The sequence below is a fragment of the Acomys russatus genome, chromosome 28, assembly GCF_903995435.1.
Source record: "Acomys russatus chromosome 28, mAcoRus1.1, whole genome shotgun sequence".
Taxonomy (NCBI): Eukaryota; Metazoa; Chordata; class Mammalia; order Rodentia; family Muridae; genus Acomys; species Acomys russatus.
The window spans coordinates 11,260,960-11,284,021 of NC_067164.1; the positions used below are offsets into that span (position 1 = coordinate 11,260,960).

The 23,062-nt window shown below is 34.5% G+C and overlaps 1 protein-coding gene across 10 annotated transcripts in view; it reads right to left on the minus strand.

The window, feature by feature from the left end:
- Positions 1 to 23,062, minus strand: part of Epha5 (EPH receptor A5) — a 314,017-nt gene that overhangs the window by 128,851 nt on the left and 162,104 nt on the right. For 4 of the 10 annotated variants that reach the window (XM_051170225.1, XM_051170223.1, XM_051170224.1 and 1 more), the window contains exons 4-5: positions 11,744 to 11,899; positions 7,866 to 8,201 (exon numbers count right to left, since the gene is read on the minus strand). The exons of 3 other annotated variants lie outside the window; for them this stretch is intronic. In XM_051170225.1, coding sequence (XP_051026182.1) covers positions 7,866 to 8,201; positions 11,744 to 11,899 — 492 coding nt within the window. The remainder of the gene's footprint in view (positions 1 to 7,865; positions 8,202 to 11,743; positions 11,900 to 23,062) is intronic. 3 more of the 10 variants (XM_051170228.1, XM_051170227.1, XM_051170229.1) reach the window with 1 other exon arrangement.

Genomic DNA, 23,062 nt, shown 5'->3' on the forward strand with positions numbered 1-23,062 from the left:
AGACCTACTCATTGAGATAGGACTCATGCAAACAATACTTGGGTAGCTAGGAACCTGAAACCAGATAGAGCATGAATCTATGGGAAACCAAAATACTATTGTTTTTCTAAAAAGACCACAGCAAATAAAATACCTATTAATGATATTCTGCTATAGTCATATATAATTACTTCACATAGACATCATCAGTCATACTTCCTTCTGCAGTGCATGGGAAATAATAAAGAAACCGACAACTGGGCAATGTATGTGGGCAGACTTACAGGCCTTGGAGGACTCAGTCCTAAATAGGATGTATTAAGCAAAACACTCCCCAGTGACATCAGTGAATTATGTGGAAGAGAAAGCAAAAAGATTTTAGGGGCAAGTGGATGTATGTCTCCATAAGAACAGTGCCTTCCACACAAGAAAAGATTGATACACATATGAACTCACTGAGACTGTTATATGCACAGAGCGTTCAAGCCAGAAAGGCTCCGCTCTGAAAGGGAGAAATAGACACATGCATCCATCCTTAACCAAGAAGCTATCCCCACTTGCTAACCCTTACTTGCAAAGGAAGGCCAACACAAAACAAACTAAAGGGCAATTTTGGAGTGTATTTTTCTTTTTAAATTTTGACCTTAATGGTCTTTTGTGAATCTATTGTACATTCCTATTCGGTGCTATTTCTGGGTTGCTTTTGTATGTATATCTCTCTGCAAATATGTTTCTGATGCTTTGACTTATTTTATTATTTTACATTTTGTTTTCCCTCCCCTCTTTTTACAATTTGGCTCTTTTCTATCTAGCAAGAAAAGAAAGACTAGAGTTGGATGGGTGGAGAACTCAAGAGATCTGAGAGGAATTCAGAGAAGGGAAGCTGTGATCAGAAAATACTTCAAGGAAAGGTAATTTTAATTAAAATAGAAATTATGTACAGAAGAAAACGTATAAAATCCCTATGGCTTTTCAAATATAATAAAATGTCATGATTGAGATCTGCAACTAATTTTACCAATACATTCTGAGATCGTGTTGAAGACCAGGTAGCTTAGTTTTACAATGAAGCTTAGTTGTTTTTAGATCTAGATAGATGTTTTAAGCGGGTAATGACAAAATGTGATGGAGATTGATCTACATTCAGAATTTTAGATGCATCAAGATATAAAAGATGTCTTCTTCAAGGCTGTCAAATACAAATTGCCAAAATACTAAGAATGTAACATTTATGTAGTTCCTGATTGTGTCATGGTTCTTCTTGCTATAGGTAGTTTATTGTATATACATGTAACAATATAAATGTATATGTAAAAAATAAAAAATGTTTAATTACTAAAAAATTGTGGGATGATAGAAAGAATGAAGATAGAAATGTCGGGAAAAAGAGGTGGATGAATGTGTACTGAGAAAAGCGAAAGACATGCTAATTATCAATCCTAAAGCAGTATAGATAACTGAATGAAATTATATTAAACAAATTAATCAGAGTGCACCATCTTTGGTTTCAATTTATATATTTATAAACTTTGGTAATCTCACCAATCTCTGAAACAGAATTCATAACTCAAAAAGTAAAAAAAAAAAAAAAAAAAAAAAAAAAAAAAGCCAAAACAGAAAAGAAACTTCAGTATCATTTCTTTTTTTTCTTTTTAAAAATATATTTCATTCATTTATTCATATTATATCTCAATTGTAATCCCATCTCTTGTATCCTCCCATTCCTCCCTCCCTCCCACATTCCCCTTACTCCCTTCCCCTCATTTCTGATGCTAGACTTAAGGTACATGGTTTAGGATATGCCTGAGGAATTGTTAAGATCTAGGCTTAGACAGACAACCCAAGACAGTAGGTTCTTCATGAAAGCTGTTTATATTTTTTTCTTTCTGAAGAGGGGTATAAAGACTGATGCTTTTTGTAACTTAAATTTGAGATAAAGACACAACAACAATAATTGCCAGGAACAATATCAATATGCCCCAGTACATGGCATCTGCTGCTTCACAAGCACAGATATAATCAGTGTCATTAAGGAGATCTTGTAGAGCACCACCTCTGGCCCTGCATAATTAGACCCTGTTCTTCTGAATCTGAGGCTTATTAGATCATATATACACATCTGTTTCTATTTCAAGTTGTAATTAATTTTTCTTATTTCTCTATAGGAAAACAAAGTACAGAAAGTATTCTCAAATGTGCAATTGTCCTAACAGTAATGGGAATAGAGAAACAATAAGACATTGGTTCCACAAGAAGACCAACAAAGCCAACTAGGCAGGACCTAAGGGAGCTTTCAGAGACTGAAGCGCCAATCAAAGATTGTGCATGTAGGCCCCCTACACAGCTGTACTCTATGGGCAAATCAGTCTTTAAGTGGGTCACTTACTAAAGGGAGGGTGAGTGTCTCTGAATGGACTCTGTTGCATGCTTTTTGATCACTTCCTCCTGGCCAGGCTCCATCCCCAGGCCATAGGGCAAGAGGATGCCTTCAGTCATGACGTTATTTGACCTATTTGATGAACTGGGGTGGGTTGGTAGGATGTTGGACTCCCCTTTTCTGAGAAGTGTAAAAAGGGGAGGGAGGGTGAGACCAGGAGGAGAGGATGTAGACAGCTACATTGGATACAAAGTGAATAGAGGGAGAGAGGGGTAGAGGAGAAGAGGGGGAGGAGGGAAGGGTGAAATAATTCTGTTTCAAATTTCAGAAAGAAAAAGAACTTGGTTGTACCCCATTGTAGCAAGGGTCCTTTTCATATTAGAAGATGACCCTTGACAACCACAGGGACATATAATCTCAATATATGTTCTTAATTTAAAGATTTTAGGAAATTAATATTTTTATTGATTATACTTATACCTATTTTCATGTTATAAACAATTGAACTATAATTTAAGAATTATCTAATGGACTGGGTGTTTCCAAATTATCTGTGGCTATTAAAGAAAGTTTAAACTAGCTTATTACTTTAAATAATCAAGGAGTACCAGCAGAATCATCAAGTATCTCATGTTACACATGTGAAGAGACTAATACCAACACATTACAATCTAAGTATTTCCCATTGAATTACTGGTTTACAGGAGCAGTTGAATTTATGGTGTTGTCTTTCAATAAATGAGAAAAATATATGTGAGATCTTGTGATATCCTGAGTATTTGAACAAAATGTACTCTACTCTTGAAAGTTAGAGCCTTTATTGTTAATTTTCTTGGGGGCATGTGACTGAAGTAACATCTTCCTTTATTTGTTTTATATTAAACACACACACACACACACACACACACACACTTCTTAGGTGAGCAACTAGTAATGGAAGGCAAATCTCCTCAGCATAAAGATTATTCCATGAGTTCACCATTCTCAAATCTTTCTGGGAGCGAGTTATCTACTTAGTAGTAGAGGGCAAATATTTCTAGAATATTATTTTCCCTTGATTCTACAATAAAAAATTAAAAATCATGGAGAAATAAGCACAGAAGTAAATCTTAAATATTTCTAATAAAAATATGAGGAAAGATTTGTATTTGACATGCTACAAATGTGTGAGTGGAGAGTAGCCCTACTCCTTGGAGCTGGCACAGGTGTTAAATTTTTTATGAATTAATTCAGGAAACAGGGAATGAAATGTGGTTCACTCAGGATTTCTTGATTTATAAGTGAAAAAGAAATTCAGCTACTCACATATTGTATTGTTAAATGGAATTTAGTTTAAAAAATACAACTTCATTGGTAACATCTTCAGAGAGTTAAAAGACATGTTCTTCATAATATCCAAGAACACATAAGGACAATATGCTTGAGGCCATGTAAATGTATGCTTGAGGCCATGTAAATTGAAGTTATGTTAAAATTAATTCCTGACTACTTTAGAGCTCAAGATAGGAGAGGAAAATGGAATCCAGAGCATTTTACCAGGGTAGGGAATCTATGAATCCCATAATAAGCCATGGAGCTGAGTTGTGAAAAATTGGCATGCCTGGACTTGAATAATGAGTCTTAGGATCTGTACCAATAATATAAAATTTGAGGAATACAAAATGAGCCATCTATTTATTCATGACTACTCAACACTCTTCATATTTGGATACATATAACTACTTGACAATCCTTTAACTGAATAGAAAATTTTAACTTAAACGAAGACTCTTCAATAAGATCATTACACATCATTGACTATTTCTAGATTTAATTACATATCTTTGACTATTTCTGGATTCGTCTGGAGAAAGAGAGGTTGACCAATTCGTGACTACTACATAATGATTAAGATTAATACACAGATTCAACATGGCCATAAACCCTGAAGCAGAGCCAGGTAATAAAATTCCTCACATTACAGAGGCCACCTACCTTAGACACTGCCAATTGTTTGAAAAGGATAGGGAGTTGGAGGATTCCATCTGACATAAAATGTCTTTTACTGAATGTTGACATTTGGTTAAAGTAAAATTCTGTAGTTTTCAATGTTAACTATTGTTATGGTTGTGCATGGTTGGCAAATTGACCACAACAAGAATTAACTAAAACCCCAAAATAGGATGTGGGGTTTTTACCAAATTTGAAGTGAAAAACACCACTTCTAATATGTATCTTTCAGGTAGGAAAACAAACCTTTGATCCAGATCCTTTGGAGTGGGAAGACCTGTCTCTATTTTGGCCACACATTCTACTGGAAGCCTACTTAGGGACAGAAGAAGGAAGCTTTTGCTCTTTGCCTGCTTGGAAGTCCATCCCTTCACTAGCATAGGAGCCTATCTCTTTAGAATCCACTCACATAGACTGAACAACTACTGGATATATGGACCTTCCATTCATCCACAGCCATTATTCCACTAGCTGGACAACAGCCTGTAAGTAATTCTAATAAATATTCTTTCTCTCTATATAGAGATTCATTCTACAAATTCTCTATAGAGGCCCCTGACTAACACAAGTAACAATTTTCAGATGTTTAGTATACTTATTGTTTAGTATAAAAATATTTGTGTACATAGTAGAAGTTTAAAAACTTAGTTCAAAATTTTGCCATTAGAAATTTGTTTTATGGGACATGTCCCTTGGGCTAGTGTCTAGATAAAAGTGAGTATATACCATTTGACTTTTTCTGCTTCTGGTTTAACTCACTCATTATGATCATTTCTAGTTCAATCCATTTATCCACAAATTTCGTGAATTCTTTGTTTTTAATAGTGAGTAGTATTCCACAGTGTAAATATACCACAGGGGAGGAGGACTCCCTCAGTCACAGTCATAGGGGAGGTGAGTAAGGGAAAAATGGAAAGAAGGTAGGAATGGGAAGATACAAAGGGTGGGATAACAATTGAAATGTAATATGAATAAATTAATAAACTATATTAACAAAAAAAGTTGTTTTAAACAAAATGAGTAGATATTGCACAAGACTATCATACATATATAATATTACTTTTACTGACAATTAAGCTTTCAAATTAACTTATTTCAATAGAATTTTTAATTTTTAAGCTGTACTGTTAAATACCTATTGAAATATGTATGTTTTAGATTTCTTAAAAAACACAACTAAAAACATGGATTTTTGTAAGTAAATCTAAATATGTATTTGATAAATATTGTTAATTTTCAAAAGGATTATAATTATATAACAGATAGTGATAATTAGTAGAAAACACAAAAATCTAGTATTTACTTTGGTAAGTGTTTGCATACCCTTTGTTACTGAGTGCATGTCGATTCTTTCCTTCTCTTTCCAGCTGAATGACAGCTCATTGTACATTAATGCGTCCATATCCTTTTCTCCTACCACGCCTTCTCCAGCTAGAACCTAAACTCGGTTCCATTGTGTTCGATCTACTTTTTCCTTGCTTTTTTCCTTCTCTGCCTCATGAGTGACTTTTATTGACCAAGAAAATCTTATCAAAAATATTAGAATTATTTCTTGCTATCATACAACTAATATTATACAAAAATTTACAAGTTTAAGATGATTCTTTTAAATTTTTCTCAAAACTTGGCACTTTACTAATTTAAATCAAATAGTATTGCATGTATTTAAATAACTTCTCAAACTGTAATGTTTTGGATGATGTTTTAAGTTTTGAATAAATATCCATACATTAATCATTTATTCATGTTTTATAGACAAATTTAGCTAATCAGTTTTCATTTTTAGCTTAATGCAAAAATTTTCATATTGAATGAATAACCATTTCCTTCCTGTATTTTTGCCAAATTCACGCCTGTTTTACTTGCATACAAAAATATTCATGAGAAAATATCAGAATATTTGTTGTCACTAATAAAATTTGAAAACACAGAATTAATCACAAAATATCAAACATTTGGGAAATCATCCTTTCTAGAATTTACCTTAAAGTATGCTAAAAGTATTTTTACTTTAAAATAAAACTAAAAATCTTCATTAAACAGGATTCTTAAAAATACAATAATCAAATCTAACTACAAAATTCACTTCCTGTAATGTTGGAACTTGATGAGGATTCAGCGATGGTAGCTGAATCTACACAGAAGACTTTTAAATTTTTTTCTTGAAGTAGACAGATTAAGTAGAATTGAGACTTATTTGACCTAAAGTCATAGTGCTGAGAAAACGGTATTGTAAACTAGATGGATAAGTTTGCAGTAGATTTATGGTATGGCATACAGTCAAAAAATGACATCCAATGCAATGTCTTCTCTGATGAAAAACATTACAATTACATACATATGCCATGGCTACTGAATGTAAAGTAACTTATTTGTTATTTTACATGTTAAAACTTGAAATTACACACCTTGTAATCCGAAGAATCCAATAAATCAAAGAAAACTACAACATCTTTTTGTTTGTTGATGATGACCCTAAAATTATAGCCATTATCTCATATAGCTTAACACAAATGAGTATTTTATGAAGGTACTCAAGATCCCAATGAGGCGGGGAATACATCTCATTGGCTTATCATCGTTTACAAGATCATATCATGTAGCTCATTTTGTAGTCATGTATCATTTAAAGAGTTAAAAGTTTTACCTTAAAAGCCAGAGACTGTAACATTAAAGGCTACATTTTTCCAACTTCAGAAAACAGTGTGCATTACTGAACACTTGTGATTGTTACTGTGACTATTGTCATGTGCTGGCATATGCTTTCTCATATTTAGGGATTTTTTTTGATCACCTACTGAGTGGAATTTTTAGATCAGAATTCCATGCTGATTATTGAAAAGAGAACACACACCGGAAGTGCCAAGCAGCTCAAACCGAATTGTACACCTTCCTCTCCAACATCCACAGTGTTATGATTCCAAGGTGTCAACATGTAAATAGATATTTTGAGGGAGTTTTATAGTGCCTAATAATTATTCAATTTTTATAAGTAGACTTTGCAAAAAATAATTTCATATATTTAAATAGAAAAATAATAAAAGGCCATAATAACTTGTAAAAAAAAATCCAGTTGTGATGTTAAGCAAGATACCAAAATAAAGCATGATATACAAATTAATTTTAGAAGAAATCTTGATGTTTATAAAGAAACAAAAAATGTAGATTTGCAACAGAAAACATACTATGCATATACATAAATATGTGTGTATATGTATGTATGTATATCTGATAATCATTAAGTATATATGATTTACTCCAAAATGCACGTTTCAGAAAATATTTCATTAAAACATACCACCCTTGTCTTTGGGCCTTTGGATGTTTGTACTATGAAATCCTTAACTTCTCTTTAAAATAAAAATTATGCTTTAAGATATAGGGTTTTTTTTTTCTCGAAGTCTGACCTTCTGCATGCTGGGGACATTCTCTCACAGGACTTCATAATTTAATAGTCAGCTGGTTTGCAATTGGAAGAGCTTAGCCTGTAATGTATAGTTGTGTGGGGCATGACACTTACCTGCTTGATTGGTAGTTACATTTACAGACACGTACTGCCGGGTGCCTGGGCTCAAGTCGGAAACTCCGTTCACTGCCTCAATTTCAAAGGTATAGTTTGTGTGAGCAAGTAGGTCCACCATCATGACAGAGGTATTTTTCAGGCCGATTTGCTGGGGGATGTACCTGACATGACCGCCACACTCCTCACACACACCTGCATGGGAGTTGCACTTCTTGCATGCAATATAATATGACACATCTTTCCGTCCACCAGTGTCAGCAGGCGGAATCCACTCCAGAAAGACACTAGTTTCATTAACATTTGAGATGGCATTCCGAGGAGCTGAGGGGGGTCCTGGTTTGCAAAGTAAAGTGAGAAAAACATATTTAAGATGATATTAATTAGTTATTCTTTACCATACTAATCCCTGGCCTGAAGAAAAACTAAATTTATAATTACTATGTTATGTTATAATTTATAATAATTAAAAAATTGAAGTTTTATGAAACAGTGGTGTTTATGTACAATAAAAATAAATTTACTTTGGGACCATTACTAAAATGTATTTAACTGAAACAAATGGTTTTAAAAAGTATTTATGTACATAGCTATGGAATAAAAATATTTTTGACAGAAGTGTTACAGAAACTTTTACATTTAAAATATAGTAAATTCCATTATTGTATATTGAATACTGTTTCCTTTCTAAGTTTGAGGTTAATATGAAACTTCTGTTAAACTGCAGCAGAGTAAAAGAAAGATTTTTCTGTATTGCTCTTGACATTAGAAAATAATTGCATGTATAAATAGTGAACAAAATTGGAATCTCTCCTGAGATAACATTCCTCAGGGATAAAAGATGAAAGGCAAGAGCATGATTTATGAACTAAATTCTTTCACTTACTGCCATGCAACTTCAGAACTCTAACGAAAGTGTGAATTTCTAGCAAAGGTGATGTGAGACGCGTGCAGAATGTTCAGTTTTTCAGAATATTTTCAATCTCAAATCGCCTACCATTCCAATTAGGAAAGAAATTCATTCAACTAAAATCTCTCCATAGACACTTATCATTTTATAATAATACTACGACAGCTTTTCTAATTTCATGTAGGTTTTATTACACTCTTTATTTTTTTACATAGACACTTTTAATTGCTTAAAAGTTTTTGAGACTAAATGCTAGCAATAGTCTCTGTATCATTTTAATTGTTTCAGAGCCTAATTATTCACATACTAAGGGGAAAGGAAAATGAATTTCTCTAAATGCAAATTTTAAATACATAAGATTTAAATTTCAGTCAGGGTTAAATGTTATGTGGTTGTGTGTTCTCAAACAGACTGTATTTATATTTGTTCCAGGGCTCTGGTCTTTATCTGGGAATCAGGATGAGTACCTCTTCTTCTCACTGTTCTAATCAGTATCTCTCCCAAATGTTGTGGAATTTCAATTTAATATAAGCATGAATTAAGCTGCTGGCTTAATAACTCTGTCTAAGTTATCCTAATATGTATGTCTTCCAAATATAAGGCTCAATGTTTATTTTAAACCCAGTACTAATCCATTATCTTTATGGAGCATATGATGACTACTATTTAAGAAATGTTTACAATTCTATTTAGGTAGGACAATTCACGAGTACAGGTTTGGCTTGCTTTCCTCAAACAGTCCACAAGAATGCCTATCAACGAACCCTTGAAAGGTCTACATACATTCAATCTTCTACACTTCAATTTCAACACACACAGCCATTTCTAAAGATGTAAATACATCATCATTGAGTATTATTATTATTTAGCACAAACTTACAAATATTAAATAGAAAAAATGGAGATACTTTAAATTAGGTGAAAAAATAGTGGGCTTAACATTTGAGAAAGAAGATGAAATGCACCAGAAAGGGGCCAAATTCCAACTTATTTCTATCAGCTGAACTGTATTTCATTTCTTTTTTGAAATAAATCAACAAAAGTACACCCATCTGGGTTCTTTTACTTGCATCTCTAGTAATAATAAGATATCCATAACTTTAGGTCATGTGTTACCAAGAAAATCAACTCAAGTGATACTATTAAGTAGAAATAAAATTAAAGGATCTGACTTATTCTACATCTAAAACATACCACTCCCCAACAATAGATATGATGGTGTGTACCATGGTCTAGCAATGAGAAGAATTCTTGGCTTGAATATATTCCTTACATCCTTGGCTTTCTTTCTGTTTGATTTTGTCCTATATATTTATCAAACTCGCTTCCCAGAGTTTATTTATTAAGAGGAATCAAAAATCACAAATACACGTACACAATGCCAGTGGCAGACCAATGTTCAAGATCTCCCTCTGACCGTTAGTCAAGCCATCAGGGACTCACAAACAGTTGTGATACTCCAAATATACTGAAAACAGACGCATACACTCATAGCGCTACTTTGTGAAAAATGAGTACAAATTATTATTCTTGTGAACATTGTAGTAGAAATTGACAGAGCTGAAGATTGAGAAAATATGAATTCTGTTGGGCTTTAGTTCCAAAGGAGTGCTAAGCAGTTCTTACCATCAAATCATAGTCTACTCCCGAAACCCCAATAAATAAATAAACAGAAATCTACATTTATATTTATGCTGAAATGTGTAAATTGTGGCTTGATCAGTTAAAGATGTCTACTAATATACAACTTTGTGAAAATTATGAGATGATTATGTACTATGTTTTTAGTGTGCCATTCGTTTCTGGTTCATCTATTTCCTGTTGTTTGATAATTCTTACATTTTACATATTAAATATTGCCTGAATTCCACTATAACAGAAGAGCTATCTCATTCTACTGTAATGTATTAAGAAGGTATTTTGAACTGGTAATCATTTGGTCAACAAAATCATTAGCCTTGTATTACAAAGAGTGCTTTTTCAGTTATGTAAGAAACTCAGTCACTGAAATTTGGTTAAAATTAACTTGATTATTTATATGAATTTGTCTGTACTATTTCTGACTACAGATCTATGGTAAAAAATTAATAGTCTTATGAACATCACAGTGTGTATATTTATTTTACTGGGAATTGACCAGTCAGTCAAGAGTGCCAGGAGTGATACACATTATGAAGATGGATATATTCATTTTTCTCCTTCTTTTTTACTTTTCCCACATTTATTTACAAACATTTCATTAGCAAGATAATATCTGAAAATAAGTCACCAAGCAAGCAAATGTATAAATAGGCACACTATATTTCCCAAATTTTGTTAAAGTTAGAAAAGTATAAAGCTTGGCTAGATGTACATCTATGCACTAGAAATACTGAAAATAATGGTCACTATCCATCTACACTGATTATTTGATCACGAGTACAATTCTTACTAACAGGAAACATTGCAGATACATGAAGGTCTAAGTTGAAAGTTGGGTTTTATATATTCTTCTAACCTGATTGGCCAACTTGATTGTCATGCTTGCCAGGCTGCCTATATATTATGGCAAAATACCTTCTGGATAGCCAAACAGCTTAATTATGTAGCCTATAACTCACTGTAGTTGCCATTTATTGAATAATTTATAGTTCTGAAGACAAATTATATAACAAATCTGATATGAAAAGACAAAAAGCTTTCCTTGGTCAAGACTTCTAAATTAAACCACAAAATAAAAGGAATTTTTTTAGAGCTTTCAGGTGTTGAATTTTAAGTCGAGGGGCAAGGATGCTTTGACACTAAATAATAGAAGGACATTTATTTTTCAGTGCTTACTAAAGAATTTGAAATTTGGGAAGAAAAAAAAATCCTGCAAAGGGTAAACATGCCTGTTTTAGAGGAAAGTGTTAATAAAACATAACAGGCTTCATCATGCTATTTCTGCAAACTGGTGAAAGCATCCCCAAATAGCCACGGGGTTCCTTACTTGTGCATGCCATTGTGGGTGGATCAGATTCCCTCCTGAAATAATCCTTTTCACAGACACAAGAGGTGGAAGCTTCCTCATGGGTGTAACTGTGAGGTGGACATTTGCTGCAGCTCTGGCTGTGAGGAGAAGCTTTGAAGAACCCAGGTCTGCACACTGTCAAGAGAAATGAGAAACTAAGCTTTTCCCGGAACAGAGGTGGTGCTTGCTTGTGAATAATGTATTATTTTGGCTAGTATATACACAAGTTAAAGAGAAGACAGTCTTTGCATCATTTGTGAGAAATTTCCATAAGCTTGCTGATACACAAATCAGACCCTTCAGATAATCAACTATTCAAAATAACTGTATGGAATGCAGATATTTTCTAGGCTTGTAGGAACTGGAGCTTGTAAAACATATTCATAAAAATACATACTTATATATGTTTTCAAGTGCAATGGAAACAGTCCAAAAGCACAATTTTTACTCTTTATTGGTGAAATTATATTTAGAAGTACAACTTTCAAAAACAATTCTAAACAGGTGTGGTACATAACAGTTTCCAAATTTTTCTTATTAAATTAATAAATTAAGGGCTAGGGTGATAGCTCATTAGATAAATAACTTGTCATACAAGTGTGTAGAATATAGTTGGGTTCCTCAGCAGCCAGGTAAGTGCTTAGTGGGCATCATGCCTTGCCAGTTGTCCTAGTGGATTTGAGGGGAGATGGGAAGTACCCAGAGAAAACTGAATAGCTAAAACAAACAAAACAAAACAAAACAAAACAAAAAACCGAAAAAACAAAAACAAAGCTCTGATATCAACACGGAGCCCTTCTTTAACATACAAGCTGGAAAAATAATAATGAAGAAAGCCTACTTCAACCTTGGGCCCCTTCATTCAGGAACAGAACCACAAACAATTCCACACATGTACACACACACACACACACACACACACACACACTACATACAAATATACAGAATGAATGACAACTTGATTAAAAAGTATATACTAAAAATTTCTCTACTTCTAGTACAATGCACAGTTACCTGGGCTATTTTCTATACTGTATAGAGGGTGCAACAGTATATTTCTGGCATTTCTTAGCACTTTAACGTTGTGTTTTCTGTTGCTTGCTAACTCAGGATTTATGGATTCTAAAATAATAAATAACTTCACACTACAAAAATTGTCATAATTATAAAAATAGAAAGCATGTCTTATTACTCAGTTTTGTCCCCAGGGAAATTATTCCACAAGTGTCAGTAATTGAAAAGAATACAAAAGTTGAGAAAAAACCCTGAAGTCTTCTCCTCATTACATAGAAACAACGGAAAATGTTTGGTGTTATTTAACGTCTCTGAAGCCTAGTCATGGAAGTATGTTCTCATGAAATGAATCTTCTACTCTGTGGACTTCATAGATGTGCATGTATTTTTTTTTTATTTCCAATGGCTAATAACATCAATATTAATATTCTACGTCCTCAGTTGTGGTCAATTTTAAGAAATTCAAGGCAATTTATGCTTTGAATAATCAGCTTATTTTACATGAAGCTAATATATTCTTTCTTATTCTATTTTTTAAATATAAATATATACACACATATATGCTGAAAAATTTATTAAAGTGTTAATGGTGGTTTTGTTGGTTCTCATGGATGAACTCCTATTTCAATGGGATAGACATAATGAGCCCAGAGTAATTTTCATCTGTTCTGAGTGACCTCAGGGTTTAGTAATCCACGCTGAGGTTTTCTTCCATCATTCTGAATAATCAGGTTGACCAAAAAGGAGGTATTTAGTTTTTTCAGTCCACCTAATTATGGTGATAGTGAAGACCTAATGCTCTGACAAATGCACAGCAAATGGGAAGGCATTTGAAAGATAAGACAAGCTTTTTATAGTATTAGAACATTCTAATAGTTAAATTGTAAGAAGATTTAAATATTATTTTACTTATAATGGGATTGCTGTAGCTGGCAATACCATACTTAACTGTTATCCAATTTTTCTTCTTTTATACTTCTAGAACAAGGATTCTTACTTTAAACTATATGCTTTCAAAGCCATGAAGTGGCAATCTACACTCTACCGTATTGGTATCGTGTTTCTCCAATAAAACACACAGACTAACTGAATGGATGCATAAACAAGATCCAACTTTCTTCTGCATCCAAGAAACCCATCTCAGCCACAAGGATAACATTACTTCAGGGTAAAGGGCTGGAAAAAAAATATTCCAAGCAAATGGTCATGCGAAGCAAGCAGGTGTAGCTATTTTAAGATCTAACAAAATAGACTTTCAATCAAAATTAATCAAAATGGATGAGGAAGGACACTTCATACTCATCAAAGTTAAAGGTAACCAAGATGAAATCACGATTCTGAACATCGATGCTCCTTATACAAGGGCACCCACATTTGTAAAAGATCTACTAATGAAGCTTAAACCACACATTGATACCCACACAATAAAAGTGGGAGACTTCAACACCCCACTCTCACTGAAGGATAGGTCATTGAAACAGAAACTAAACCGAGAAATAACATCATTAACCAACACCGTGAATCAAATATATCTAACAGATGTCTACAGAAACTTTCACCCAAACATAAAGGAATATACCTTCTTCTCTGCACCTCATGGAACCTTCTCCAAAATTAATCACATAGTAGGTTACAAAACAAGTCTCAACAGACAGAAGAAGATTTAAATAATACCTTGTATAATATCAGATCTCCATGGTCTTAGACTTCACTTCAACAACAACAGAAATAACAAAAAGCCTACACATACATGGAAACTAAACAACTCTCTACTTAATGACACCAGAGTCAGGAAGAAATGAAGAAATTGAAGACTTCCTGAAATTCAATGAAAATGAAGGAACAACATACCCAAATTTGTGAGATGTCTTGAAAGCAGTGCTAAGAGAAAAATTCATAGCACTAAGTGCCTTTAAAAAGAAATTGGAAACAACTCACCTAAGTAACTTAATGACACAGCTAGAATCCCTAAATAAAAAAATAAAAAATAAAAAAAAAGAAGCAAAACATCCAAGAGGAGTAGATATCTGGAAATAATCAAACTCAGGGCTGAAATTAATAAATTAGCAACAAAGAGAACAGTCCAAATAATCAACAAAACTTAGAGCTAGTTCCTTCAGAAAATCAACAAGATAGACAAAGCATTAGCCAAACTAACTAAAAGACAGAGAGATGGTATCCAGATCAACAAAATCAGAAATGAAAAGGGTGACATGACAACAGACACTGAAGAAATACAAAGAATCATAAGATCCTACTTCAAAGGCATATATGCCACAAAATTTGAAATTTTAAGGGAAATGAACGATTTCTACTTGCTAAAACTGAGTGAAGAACAGAGAAAAAAAACCTAAATAGTCCCATTTCCCCTATGTAAATAGAAGCAATCATTGATAGTCTCGCAACCAAAAAAAAAAAAAAAAAAAAAAAAGCCTATGGCCAAATGGTTTCAGTGCAGAATTCTACCAGACTTTCAAGGATGTGCTAATACCAATACTCTTCAAGCTACTCCAAATGATGGATATGGATGGAACATTACCAAATTCATTCTATGAGACCATAATCACATTGATACCTAAACCTCACAAAGAACCAACAAAGGAAGAGAATTTCAGACCAATTTCTCTAATGAACCTTCATGTAAAAATACTCAATAAAATACTCACAAAATGAATAAAGAACACATCAAAGATATCATTCACCATGACCAGGTAGGCTTCATTCCAGGCATGCAGGGATGGTTTAATATACTGAAATCCATCAATATAATCCACCATATAAACAAACTGAAAATAAAAAAACACATCTCCTTAGATGCAGAGAAAGCATATGATAAAATCCAACATCCATTCATGTTTAATGTTTTGGAGAGATCAGGAATACAAGGCACATACTTCAACATAATAAAGGCTATATACAGCAAGCCAATAGCCAAAATCAAATTAAATGGTAAGATACACAGGGAAATTTCTCTAAAATCGGGAACAAGGCAAGGCTGCCCACTCTCACTATATCTCTTCAATATAGTACTCGAAGTTCTAGCCAGAGCAATAAGACAACAAAAGGAGATCGAGGGTATCCAAATGGGAAAGGAGAAAGTCAAATTATCCCTATTTGCAGACTCATAAAGTCAATAGCCTTCCTATATACAAACGACAATCATGCAGAGAAAGAAACTAGGAAAACTACACCCTTCAAGTTACCCACAAGCAATATAAAATATTTAGGAGTTACTCTAACCAAGCAAGGGAAGGACTTGTTTGAAAAAAGTTTTAAAATTCTGATGAAAGAGATTGAAGATGATATGAGAATATGGAATGATCTGCCTTGCTGGTGGATTGGGAGAATTAACATAGTAAAAATGGCCATCTTACCAAAAGCAATTAACAGATTCTATGCAATCCCTATCAAAATACCTACACAATTTTTTAAAGACATTGAAAGTTCAATTCTCAACTTCATATGGAAAAACAAAACAAAACAAAAAACAGAATAACTAAAACAATCTTATGCAAAAAAGATCCTCCAGAGTAATCTGCATACCTGATCTCAAGCTGTACAATAAAGCAACAGTAATTAAGACAGCATGGTACTGGCACAGCAATAGGCTGGTGGATCAGTGGAATAGAACTGAAGACCCAGATATGAATCCACACACTTATGGTCACTTGATTTTTGACAAAGAAGCCAAATCTATTCAATGGAAAAAGGATAGCATCTTCAACAAATGGTGTTGGTCTAACTGGATGTCTACATGTAGAAAAATGCAATTGGACCCTTGTTTGTCACCATGTACAGAACTGAAGTCCAAGTGGATCAAAGACCTCAACATAAAACCAGAAAAAATAAACTGGTTAGAAGAAAGGTGGGGAAGAGCTTGGAACACATTAGCATAGGAGACAACTTCCTGAACAGAACACCAACAACACAGGCCTTAATGTCAACAATTAATAAATGGGACCTCATGAGGCTGAAAAGCTTCTGTAAGGCTGGAGACACTGTCAAGAGAACAAAGCGACAGCCTACAGACTGGGAAAAGATCTTCACCAACCCTACATCTGACAAAGGGCTAATATCCAAAATATATAAAGAACTTAAGAAATTAAACACCACCAAACCAAATAACCCAATTGAGAAATGGGGCTTGGAACTAAACAGAGAATTCTCAACAGAGGAATATCAAATGACTGAGAAACACTTAAAGAAATGCTCAACCTCCTTAGTCATCAGGTAAATGCAAATCAAAACAACTCTGAGATTCCATCTTACACCCATCAGAATGGCTAAGATCAAAAACTCAAGTGACACCACATGCTGGCGAGGATGTGGGGAGAGAGGAACACTCCTTCATTGCTGGTGGGAATGCAAACTAGTACAGCCACTTTGGAAATCTATCTGGTGCTATCTCAGAAAAATGGGAATAGGGCTTCCTCAAGACCCAGCTATTCCACTCCTTGAAATATACTCAGAAGATGCTCCAGCACATAACAATAACATTTGCTCACCCATGTTCACAGCAGCCTTATTCATAACAGCCAGAACATGGAAACAGCCTAAGTGTCCCACAGTAGAAGAATGGATAAAGAAATTGTGATACATTTACACTATAGAATACTACTCAGCTACTAAAACAAGGAATTCCCAAAATTTGTGGACAATTGGATTGAACTAGAAATGATCATACTGAGTGAGTTAACCCGGAACGAGAAAGTATCAAAGGTATGTACTCATTTATTTCTGGAGACTAGCCCAAGGGGCATGTCCCATGGAGATTTTCACTTTCCAGGAAAGTTGGACAGAAGGGGGGACATCCTATTGGGACTCTAGGTGAGAGAAGCATGCAAGATTGGGGAATTAGAGGGATCCAGAGTGTCCTAGAAACCTACAAAAAGAACATGGGAGGATACAAGGGATGGGATAACCATTGAGATATAACAAGAATAAATTAATAAAAAATTTAAAAAAAAGAACATTATGATGGGCAGTTCTGGGCCCAGGGGTCCTGCTCAAACTATGGCACCAGCCAAGGACAATAAGTGTAGTAATCTTCGAACCCATACCCAGATCTAGCCAGTGGACAATACATTCTCCACAGTTGAGTGGAAAGTGGGGTCTGACTTTCACATGAACTCTGGTGCTGCATATTTGACCATGTTCCCTGTATGGGGAGTCCTGGTGGCACTCAGAGGAAGGATAACAGGCTACCAAGAAGAAACTTGATACCCTATGAGCATATACAGGGGAGGAGGTCCCCTCAGTCACAGTCATAGGGGAGGGGAATAAGGGTAAATGGGAGGAAGGGAAGATACAAGGGATGGGATAACAATTGAGATGTAATATGAATAAATTAATATAATATACTTTAAAACGCTCTTTTAAAATAAAATAAAATAAAAATTGAAAAAAGTTGTGCTTGACAATGGAATATAAAATTATCGAAGTGTTTTTGCCTCTAGAAAAATTTATCACATAATATTCAGACATAACACTCTTGTAGGAAGAATGAGATTTCAGAGTAAATGTGTACCACCTAAAACTATGAAAAAGGCTCCTATCAGGGCCAGTGAGTTGGCTCAGTGGTTTATATCATCTTCCACCAAGACTGATAATATTAGATTGACTTTTGAAAGTCACATGATTGTGAGAATCAACTTCCACAAGCCATCCTCTGACCTACACAAAGAGAGAGAGAAGGATGGAGGAAGAGGCAGAGGGAGGGAGGAAGGGAAGAAGGGAGAAAATGCAAACATAAAAAAAAAAAGAAGAAGCAATAAAAAGAAGGCTACCCAAGAAAGGGGAGTCTCTGCTACTATATGTTTTAAGTAGAAAAGTTATCCAGTGGGATAAGAGTTCATTAGTGTTTTAAAGACAGAGTACACAACACATAAGAAAAGTGGATGAAACAAAAGAATTAATCGAAAATCTCTTGAAAAAAGTCAGAAGAAAAATCACAGAGGAAAGAATTTATCATTCACAACACCCACTCTTTTTTATTAATTACCAATGGCGCTGAGCTATAGATAGCTCACCTTTGACATTTTAGACTGTTCAGTATTGTGAAAGTAATGCGAATTCAATAGACACTGTATTTTGAATGTTTAATTTGGGTGTGTTCCCAGGCTAGTGATAAATGATACTCCCCTCAATATGGAGAGGAGAGGAGAATTTAGCTTCATCTCCTAGTCACCACACATATACCATGCATGAAATGGGCTGTTAGATGTTTTATTTAGGCACAAGTTAGAACAAGGTTTTGAGCCCATTTAAGGTAGACTCAGCTCAGCAACAATCATATGCAAGATTTTAAGCACATTACGTACCACACAATGGATTTCATTGTTACATCTCACAAACGCTATGTGAGATTCTGATGACTTATCCACCAACATTTTAATAACACTTATCACCCTCCTTCCTCTCGAAGCTTCAGTTCCATACTGAAATAGCATAATTTATGTAACATTTTCAACTTATGAGATATTTAGCACATAGTACATTTTAAAGGAATGCAAGCATGAAGCCTTTTTTCAAGCTAAGGGAAAGTTTTGAAATTCAGAGTATTACATGTTCCTACTGAAGGCAAAGTCTTAAGCAGAGGAATAAGATGGTTTACAAAATGGATCTTAAGGGTCACTTCATAGCAGGACAGAGAATTCAATATGTGGGAATGCTTCAGAGATAGGAAAGAAAATGTGGGCCCTTCTGTTAATGTAGTAGATCTGACTAGGAAAATGGAGGTAATGCTGTTTGAACTAAAGCTTTTCATGAAATAGTTAATAATTAAAATGAGCTAGTGGAACATATTTATAATGACTTTAAAATATTTGCAATAAGTTGTACTGAAATGTACTGAAAATGTGTGAGCCTTTTTTTCAGATTGGAGAACATTTGATATCAAAATCTTTACGGAAAATGTTGAACAATATGTAATATGTTATTTGTTTGAACTACAGAAAATATAAACAAAACCATAGAAGTGGGATTGTGTTGTTTAGTACTATTCAATACAGTTATTTCAAGTCATAATTATTCTTTTTTTTCTATTGCTGTTGTTAAACCCTGGCCACATGTTACTGAGATAACAATCACGCTGTAGTTAACCCCTATTTTACTCTGTTTTGGAATATCAAATTTATATTGTGACTGCTTCTTTTTTTAAAAAATCTTTAAAACTTTAAAACTTTGTTTACCTGTTGTTATTCATGTAATGTGTCATCAAAAAAAAAAAAAGGGAATTCCTTTTCATTTTTTTAAATTTTTTTTTATTAATTTATTCTTGTTACATCTCAATGTTTATCCCATCCCTTGTATCCTCCCATTCCTCCCCCCTGCCCATTTTCCCATTATTCCCCTCCCCTATGACTGTTCCTGAGGGGGATCACCTCCCCCTATATATTCTCATAGGGTATCAAGTCTCTTCTTGGCTACCTGCTGTCCTTCCTCTGAGTGCCACCAGGTCTCCCCCTCCAGGGGACATGGTCAAATGTGAGGCACCAGAGTACGTGAGAAAGTCGTATCACACTCTCCACTCAACTGTGGAGAATGTTCTGACCATTGGCTAGATCTGGGAAGGGGTTTAAAGTTTACCTCCTGTATTGTCCTTGGCTGGTGCCTTAGTTTGAGCGGGACCCCTGGGCCCAAATCTGCCTATCATATTGTTCTACTTGTAGGTTTCTAGGACCCTCTGGGTCCTTTTATTTTGCTGTTCTCCCATGCGTCTCTCATTTAGAGTCCCAATAGGATGCCTTCCCCTCTGTCCCAGTTTCCTGGTAAGTGAAGGCTTTCGTGGGACATGCCCCTTGGGCTAGTATGCTTTTGTGACTCTTCTTAAATCACCAAGCCTATTCTTGACTGTATTTACTTTACATACCATTCTTCATAAAAAGTAGAAATCAGTCTTAGCTGACAGAAAAGAGCTATATTTGAATCTGGAATAACTTCTCTTCTTCCTGAGATAAACTTTCCAAATATCTATAAAATTTTTGACATAAAAATCAGTATCCATGTATATAGCTACTAAATGGTTGTATTCTGTTAGGAGCATAGTATTCTTATGTGTGTGTGTGTGTGTGTGTGTGTGTGTGTGTGTGTGTGTGTGTGTGTAAAATTCTGTTTTGGGGGGATTTTTTGTTTTTTTAAATAGTTCTGTTAATCATTATTCTATACATATATCTCCAGATCATCTCTTTAAATCACAGATGGATACATTTTCTTCTGAAACAGTTTATCTGAAAACGTATTTTACCAAGATTTTATTTCCCACTTTTCCCATATACAACCCAAGCTGCTTCTTGTAACTATGCTTTCTTTAGGGAAGCAATGGTGCTGTTAAATACAAATCACATGTTCTATACACTTCAATACAACTTTCTTCTAACCTCTTTCAGATGCGGTCCCCTATTACAATATCCATCAATACTATTTGAATATAATTTTTTTCTATCCAGTCCTTAACATTGAAAATGCCTCACATTTGACCATATCCCCAGGCGGGGGAGGCCTGGTGGCACTCAGAGGAAGAACAGCAGGTTGCCAAGAAGAGACTTGATACCCTATGAGCATATACAGGGGGAGGTAATCCCCCTCAGAAACAGTCATAGGGGAGGGGAATAAGGGGAAAATGGGAGGGAGGGAAGAATAGGAGGATACAAGGGATGGGATAACCATTGAGATGTAACAGGAATAAATTAATAAAAAAAAAGAAAAGAAAACATTGCAGGTAACAATGATATATATAAGCTAATAGTAAAAAGATAGCCACCTAGTGCTTTAGGATTTCTTTTGTTCTTGCTTTCCCAATACCAAAATGTATATCAAGAAGTTATTACTTGAGATGTTTATGAAAATTTAATAAGTTACTTAGAGCTAAATAACTCATCTTTCCAACTTCCTACGGTGAATACCAAATGACTAAGTTTCCTGAATACATACGTATTCCAAAAAAAGAAAAAAGAAAAGATGTTCAATTTTCATTTCTAACTTTCCAACTACTCTGGTAACACCAACTTCCCATCTAAGATTTGGTTGTTTTAAATTGTTATGGTGGTGGTGGTGGTGATGATGGGTGGGAAATTAACTATCATGGGGGGAAAATCTTAATTTAAAAACCACAGTGGGTCTTGTCTTTTCAAAAACCATAGGAGGAAAAAGGGGAATCAGATAATTAATAGCTTTAAAAGGCTGGACACAGAGATGATTACAAAACAGGTCTTGATTATGTGATATGGAAACTTGGACCTCAGGTTTATAAACTGAACCCAAGTTAGACTATGTTTCAAAACCTGCTTTTCTTCTATTGTCACTTTATGACTAACATTCTGCAAACATTTCTCAATTTATTCCTTGTGATCAAATGACAATGAAAACACATGAATAAAACAGTATTATAATTCTTTATTTAGCGCTGGTAAGCGAGTGAAAGACTCCACAGAGTAAGACCATTTTATAAGCATATAAATAAAGTGAGGTCAATAGAATTCACTATTCCATTTTAAGGGTACCTATAATCATGTTTTAGAGAATAAATAATGCTCAGAAGTAACTCCTTACATCCATTATATATTTCATAGGAAGAATAATAGTAATTGGAAATGGAACACAGGATTTTTAAAAGGTGTCTTTAGATACAAAGTATCAAAGGCATTTTGGCACATGGGTTTTTGTCCTTTCCTTGTAGGTATGGCCTTGTTGGAGGAAGTGGGTGTTGAACTGTGAGGTTTCTTTTGAGACAGGGTTTCAGCCTTGGCTATCCTGGACTCTCTTTGTAGACCAGGCCGGTCTCAAATTTATAAGTGTTTCGGAACTTCTGTTTTTGCAAGACCGAAAGGAATGTAATGACATACCCAATATGACATACAACATTTAGGCCTGACTCCCATATTGGGATCTATATAATATATTATGAAGTTATTCTTCAAAATATGATAACTCTTTTTAGAATTTATTTTTAAGTGTGCATATATAGGTGTATGTTGGTGGGTATATGCATGTGAGTGCAGGGACCTGTAGAGACAAGAAAATGGCATCAAATCCCCTTGAGCTGGGGTAACAGGAGACTGTATGCTACTCTAGTAAGTGTCAGTGACAGTACTTGGGTCCTCTGCAAGAACTGTATGAGTTGCTAATTACTTAATTTCATTTCCTGCCCTGAAGACATAATTACTAATATCATAAAACACTGTGGTTGGTGGCATAAGAATGGCCCCTATAGGCTCATATATTCAAATGCTTAACCACCAGGGAATATCACTGTTTGAAGGGATTAGAAGGACTAAGGAATGTGGC